The sequence below is a fragment of the Taudactylus pleione genome, unplaced genomic scaffold (assembly GCF_031769625.1).
Source record: "Taudactylus pleione unplaced genomic scaffold, aTauple2 ptg000205l, whole genome shotgun sequence".
In the NCBI taxonomy this organism is placed as follows: domain Eukaryota; kingdom Metazoa; phylum Chordata; class Amphibia; order Anura; family Myobatrachidae; genus Taudactylus; species Taudactylus pleione.
The window spans coordinates 2,639,111-2,646,595 of NW_028284607.1; the positions used below are offsets into that span (position 1 = coordinate 2,639,111).

Below are 7,485 nucleotides of genomic sequence, written 5' to 3' on the forward strand. Positions count from 1 at the left end.
TACAGCAGTGTTTCCCAAATCAGATCCTCATGACACCTCCACAGCTCATGTTTTGAGGATTTCTGTCTCTAAAAATGTGTTGGCTAATTAAGTCACCTATGTCTGCTTAAAGAAATCCTGAAGACATGTCCTGTTGCGGGTGTGTAAGGATAGGCTTTGGGAAACACTGATCTACAAGATACTATGCATTCATTGAACTCCCCAAACTAAAAATTATTTGGACAAGATTTTTGTGCCAAGCTTGGAACAAAAAGGGTGAAGGGCCATGTACATTAATAACATCAGTCTACTGCACAGCAGCCCTGGTGAATATAATGGGTTGCTCTGACTGTAAAAGTGATTGCTAGGATGGAGGTGATGCCCAATTCTCATAATTTCTGGGTCACTTATGGGTTTGTTATTTACAGAATTTAGCTGTAACTATAAATGTGCTGGTGAAACCAGATATACAGTATATAGGTCACCTATATTATTGGATACCAGGTAGTAATTCTCCTAATGGACTCTACATGTTTTGATAAACAATGTGATCTGTTTATAGATGGAAAAACATAATTCTATGTCCTGTTGGCCAATTGTTTTCACCATCACAGAAAGATATTTAATGCCAATTTATCTTCTGTAAAGAGATATTCTTTTATCTAATGAACATGGCCCACACACAGCCTTTACTATACAGATATATATTAGTCTTACAACACTGTAAGTATAGAATTAAATATTATATTAAAGGATGTTTCTATTTCATGCGTAGATGTTAGTAGTCATTAAACTATCTATACAGTTGTTCGTACACCACTATCTATGTGGGGGATGAATGCTAAATATACAGATGTAGCCATGCTCATCTTTTCCGCAATGCGGGTGCATCACGGCATGGATGGTGCCACTAGTGTGCGCACACCATAGACTTCAATGCGGGTGCTTGCAGCCTGGCGATTGCTGCGCTATGCCGCAATGTATGCGAATGTGCAGGCACATCGCGGCAACAATGAGGCTGGCTTCATCTGTAAACATTGATTTCAATGTCTCACTAATAGTTTGTATAATGAATAGTATCTAGACATAATATATACGCATAATGCAGTATGATGGGATATACTTAGATGTTTACTGAATAATAACAAATACTTGATAAAGATACAATTATTTATTGAATGGCTCACAAAGACAATGTGACACACATAGGAAACAAGATATGGCTCATACAGATATTGGGCTAATGTGATCTGTTACAGGGATTTCATAGTGAGAAGAATATAAAAAAATGCAAGAATTCTAAATAAAGATAATCTGGGAAAATGCAACAATTTAATCTATCATTTGCTTCAAGAGGCAGAGACATTTATTGTCATAACATTGTCCCCATAGCAAGGAAGAAGTGTAACTTAAGAACTCAGGTCACTAGACGATAAGGCAAAAGAAGGGAGGGATGTTAAACACACTCTGATCTCTTCACTGTCTTGACAATGTCTTTGCCCTGATGTGTCACTTTGCAGGAGTAACCATTATGTTTGGTGTACTCAGAGGACGGCATGGTGAGGAAACTACTCCTCATGTATGTGTTGTCGCTCTGCTTGCTGACCATCGAGGTGTGGACTCCATTTGTCCACTTCACTCCATCCACCTGCCACTCCACTGTCACAGTGTTTGGGGTGTAATCACTCATAGCACAGACCATGGTGGCCTTGTCTGTCTTCAACTCATCCTCAGATGGAGGGTAGATAAACACAGCCGGGGCCTTCACTTCACCGGCTGTTGGATGAAGGGAAAATGGACACAGTCAGAAATTGCTCATAGCTTGAGAAATAAAATCTAATAGCAGTTTTAAAGTCTGTTGCTTTTTCTTAATTTTAATATTCATTTGTCATTTCACTGTAAAAGATTAACTGTATGGAATTAGTAATCACATGAATATGAAATATATCATACTATATACAGAGTGTGGACATTATTATATTAATTAACTTAGCCAGGAAACAGCTAAATATCTCTCACAGTAACAGTGATACATAAATGTGGCAGTTATAGTCAGGTGTGAAAAGTATTTAACACAGATAAAGTTCTTCGAATATGGTTAATAATATCTATATAATGAGACAACCACATAAATGTATACGCTCCAGCACACATACTGTACGTGTACACATGTTTTGGCAGTAACGAAAAAACTCTTTGCTTTCTATAACTTTGCCGTATAATGGGTCTGATGCAGAACTGGACGCAATTTGCGCTCGCTCGTCCAGAAAAATGGGCTGGCTATTTAAATTGATCGTTTGCTGTTTGCGGTCTGTTGACGCCTCTATGTCTGAACGAGCGAACAAAACATGCGGACGGTTTTTTGATAAAAACGCCCCCTGGCCGCTCGCATCATACATCATCTCCGCTATTTATTAGATTAATCGAGTACATCGAAAGGCGAATGAACTGCTCGCTATTCTTGTGGTTTGTTTTTCTTACCGCAATCATGCGAGCAGTTCTGGCTAAAAGACACCCAAGTGACATGGTCAATGACGCTGCTTTGTTAATTATGCACTCCCATTAAACGCCCGTTTGGACCATTTGGCACGCCTGCGTTCAGGTCTCCACTCCCCATTTTCAAGCACCTTCCCCTGTTACCACCCACAAACGCCTCATCCTGTCACTCAAATTACCAGGCATTCGCTATTTTGCGAGCACACGATTTCTGACCACACTGACTGGTTCACACATGCGTACTAAAACCCATACGCATGCGCAGATGTGCGAACATCGCTCCGAACGAACGAGCGGCTCTGAATCAGGCCCAATGTGTGATGGCTCCCACTGACCATTGTCATTGAAAATGCTAAATTATTTGATGTTATAGCATTAATAACGTAGACTGACACTATCTACTCATACAGTAATGATCATCTATTCTGCCCACAGGACTCACACTTCTGTCCCTATGTACAAATACCTCAGCACAATAATATTGTCCCCATGGCAACACTGGTAGAGTAACAGAACTGTAACTATTTGTTATAAGGTGACACATTAATGGGCGCGCTGTTACAGTTATTCATGTTGTAGTTTTGTTATTTTGCAACACAGCATAAAAGTTCATTAAGTTATACTATATATAGGTTTTGGACACTTCTTGTATATCTCTTACAGCAACAGTAATAAAGCTGTCAGTTATAGTCAGCTTTGTAATGTACTTACTATAAATGATGTTCTTACAATGAGGATAATAATATCTATTAATGAGACAACCGCAGAAATGTATAACCATAAGCACACATATGTATTTACAGTATATTACATGTCTAGACAGTAGCTAAATGTCTTTTGTCACCCTTTTCTTTTAACAATTTTCCTTTGTAATGTTTGATGGCTTCCAATGTCCTGTGTCAGAATAGAATTCTAAGCACTAATTCACTTGATCCTGTAGAGCAAATAATGTAAACTGTCACTATCTAGTCTTATAGTAATGATCATATATTCTACCCACAGCACTAACACTTCTATGTCTTTGTACAAATCCCTTGGTGCAATAATATTGTCCCCATAGCAGTAACTACACTGGCAGAGGGACAGAATTAAAACTGTTTGTTCTAGAATAGGCGAGCTGTTTTTGTTTTTTTTTGCACAACATAAACAGTTTAATGTTCTAATGTCTGTAGACTCTGTACTGGCCCTAATTATCTAGAAGAATTTATATTACTCTCAAACAGCATAGCCTAGAATTTCCCTGTAGCTGTAAATAAGCTGATATTTATAAGTCAGAGAGCAAATAATTATACAACTATTATAGTTAAAACAAAATATTTTCACAGTCAACAAATAACAGTTTATATCATTAAAATAAATGCAATTTAAGAAACTATCCTGAAACACTTTAATTAATATAAATGTTTACTTTTCAACATTTTGCATCTTATATTTAATTATGTCAAAGCAAGAGTGAGATTGGTACGCAGGAAAATGACATCCAGAATGGTGAAAAGACCTTTAAATGAATAGATGCATTCAAAGTAGGAATAAAACAAGATAAATATAATTTATATGCAGTGAAGATTAGTGGAGAAATGATAAAGAAAAGATGGCGTGAACACAGAAATGAATGTGATTCTGGTAAATGTAGTACTTACTGAGGACGTTGAGTTGGGTCCCAGTTCCAAATACATACCACAGTGCTGTAGCATAATACAAAAACTAGGTCTTCTGCATTGTATACCTAGGGCATTACTAGCATCTGATGGTAAGCTGGCATTTTAGGTAGACTAATATAAATGTTTTTTTCATGCCAGTCTTATCTAACACCTGATCTCATATCTATGGTGATGTAGCAATAAATGCTTCTCTTGTATATTTTCATGATGTTGCTACGGTAGTATCACATTTTGGTAACATAAACTGTATTTGGCATCGTCCAGCTGAAAAGCAAAACCAGTAACTAAATGTCTGTGTGCCAGACAGCAGGACACTCACATCCCTTGTTACATGGGGGCCAATGTGGAGCTGACCGCAAGTCGGCCATAATTGCTGCCACCGTTGTGCATGGAGTTGAATGTGTGTATTTGCTGTTATGCAGAGTTGTACAGGTCTCTGTGGCCAGGTCGGCCCTATCTGTACATCATCATCAGTGCGCACTTGCATCAGCCCCAGAGCCGGCCCTAGGCATAGACATTATAAGCCATTGCCTAGGGGGGACTGGAATGTCCAGGGGCATCTGATGTCTCTGATGCTGCCCCCACCCGGCACAGCCCCCCTGCCTGCCGCTGCCCAGTGGCGTAACTACGGAGGGTGCAGGGGGTGTGGTTGCTATGGGACCCAGCGGCTTAAGGGGCCCGCCGGCCCAGCGTTCACACCCCCTGCACCCTCCATTTGCCAGGCGCCCACTGAGAGTATGTTACCAGCGGGTGCCTGGCTCCATCTCTCCTCTCTCCCATCCCGGTGCCAGCGGCAGCCGGAGGATGGAGCCCACTCCTGAGCTCCGGCTTCTGGGTCCCGCAGTGCACTGTGGGTGTGACGTCATGACGTCACTCCCATAGTTCCGAGAAGAGGGTGCCGGGGACGGATGGCAGCAGCACTGAAGTGGGGTTTAAGGTAAGTATTGTTTTTTTTTTGGTGTGTATGTGTGTGCGGGGGGGGGACTTACTACTGGGTGCACTACAGGGGTCACTAAAGGGGGCATTATAGGGGCCTTACTACAGGGGCCTTACTACTGGGGGCACTATTGGGGGCACTATAGGGGCCTTACTACTGGGGCACTATTGGGAGCACTACAACTGGTGGCACTACAGGGGCCCTTACGACTGGGGGCACTTCAAGGGGCATTACTTCTGGGGCACTGCAGGTAACATTACTACTGGGGGCACTACAAGGGCATTACAACTGGGGCACTACAGGGGGCATTATTACCTGGGGGCATTTTTAGCAGGGGCACTACTACAGGGGGCATTATTAATACTGGGGGCACTGAGTAAGAGGCACCATTACAGTGGGTGTGTATATATATATATATATATATATATATATAAAATGTGTGTAGGGGTAGGGGGTACCAGTCCAAATTTTGCCTAGGGCATCAAATTGGCTAGGGCCGGTTCTGATGAGCCCTATTCTAGGTGCAAAATATCCCTTGAAAACAAGCGTATTTATGGTTCAGTGAATCTCTGTGCAGCCGTAGTCCCATCGGAACGCTGTCAGTGAGCATTACCTACATGAGAACACACTGTCACAGCTCACTTACATCCATGTTTTTGCGAGAGTAGGTGCGATTTTATTGCATATGACTCTGCGTCGCCCTTACCTACACACTCATTGGTTCAGGAGCACACGCAGAGTAAAAGTACACAAGATACGATCCGCAAACAGACTTATGTTCAACTATATTTTATTTTGCTGACAATATTTGTGATGAATGTTCAGTATATTTCGAACATCAGCTGCCAATAGGCTGTTATTTACTGTAATTATCATTTTAGGAGTGACTATAGAAGATCACAGTGCTATAAGTATTTCACTGCCAGCACATTATTATGTGTTGTATGCTCTGTATAACACATTTACTTATCACTTTAACAGGGAAAGAGTTGATTATTAATACCAGTGACTTAGTAGCTGCAAAACATAAACTGGTTCTATCTAGAGGATGCTATGTACTGAGTATTAGCAACTATAGGGGGTGAAGGGTCTTGTCCATTCATAACATCAGAGTACAGCACAGCAGACCTGGGGGCGCTAGTGATCGCTGTTAATGATAAGGGGATTGTTAGGTGGGTGAAACCAGATGTTTATGTATTGCCTTTATTATCGAGCATTCCACATAATCTTTCTCCTTTTCTAATAGATATAATACGTTTTGATAATCACTAAGATGTGTGACCTGAGGTGGAGAAACTTAATTCCTCTATATCCATTTTGACAATTCTTTTCACTGCTACAGAAAGACATTTAAAGCCATGATATTTAAAACATATTTAAAAAGATATTTAAAGCCGTACTTTGGAGAGAGATTGTTTCATCCAACGCACATGGCCCACAAACAGCATTTATTATTGCTATATTCATCTTACTCTATTGATGCATTTTAGTGTATGTTTAATTAAATGTTATCTTGCTGGATGTTTCCATTTCATGTGTAGATGTTAGTAGTCATCAAACTATCTATAAAGTTGTCAGTACACCGCTATCTATGTGGGGGATGAATGCAGCAAATATAAACATTGATTTCAATGTCTCACTAATAGTTTGTATAATGAATACAGTAGTATATAGAGATAGTATATCTGCATAATGTATGATGGGGTATACTTAGAGGTTTCACACTGAATAATAACAAATACTTGATAAAGATACAATTATTTATTGAATGGCTCACAAAGACAATGTGACACACATAGGAAACAAGATATGGCTCATACAGATATTGGGCTAATGTGATCTGTTACAGGGATTTGATGGAAGAGGAAGTGAGAAGAATATAGAAAATGCAAGAATTCTAATTAAAAATATTCTGGGAAAATTGAACAATTTAATCTATCAACTGCTTTAAGAGGCAGAGACATTTATTGTCATAAAACTGTCCCCTTAGCAGGGAAGAAGTGTAACTTAAGAACTCAGGTCACTAGAGGATTAGACAGAAGAAGGGAGGGATGTTAAATACACTCTGATCTCTTCACTGTCTTCACAAAGTCTTTGCCCTGATGTGTCACTTTGCAGGAGTAACCATTATGTTTGGTGTACTCAGAGGACGGCATGGTGAGGAAACTACTCCTCATGTATGTGTTGTCGGTCTGTTTGCTGACCATCGAGGTGTGGACTCCATTTGTCCACTTCACTCCATCCACCTGCCACTCCACTGTCACAGTGTTTGGGGTGTAATCACTCATAGCACAGACCATGGTGGCCTTGTCTGTCTTCAACTCTTCCTCAGATGGAGGGTAGATAAACACAGTGGGGGCCTTCACTTCACCGGCTGTTGGACGAGAGATAAATGGACACAGTCAGAAATCG

General features: G+C 40.4%; 1 gene segment (V, D, J or C); it reads right to left on the reverse strand.

Moving 5' to 3' along the window:
• Positions 1–1,435: 1,435 nt before the first annotated feature.
• Positions 1,436–7,229, reverse strand: LOC148517957 (Ig lambda-1 chain C region-like). The segment is given in 2 exon segments: positions 1,436–1,755; positions 7,136–7,229. Coding segments are annotated over 2 exon segments (414 nt in total).
• Between the last annotated feature and the right edge of the window lie 256 nt (positions 7,230–7,485).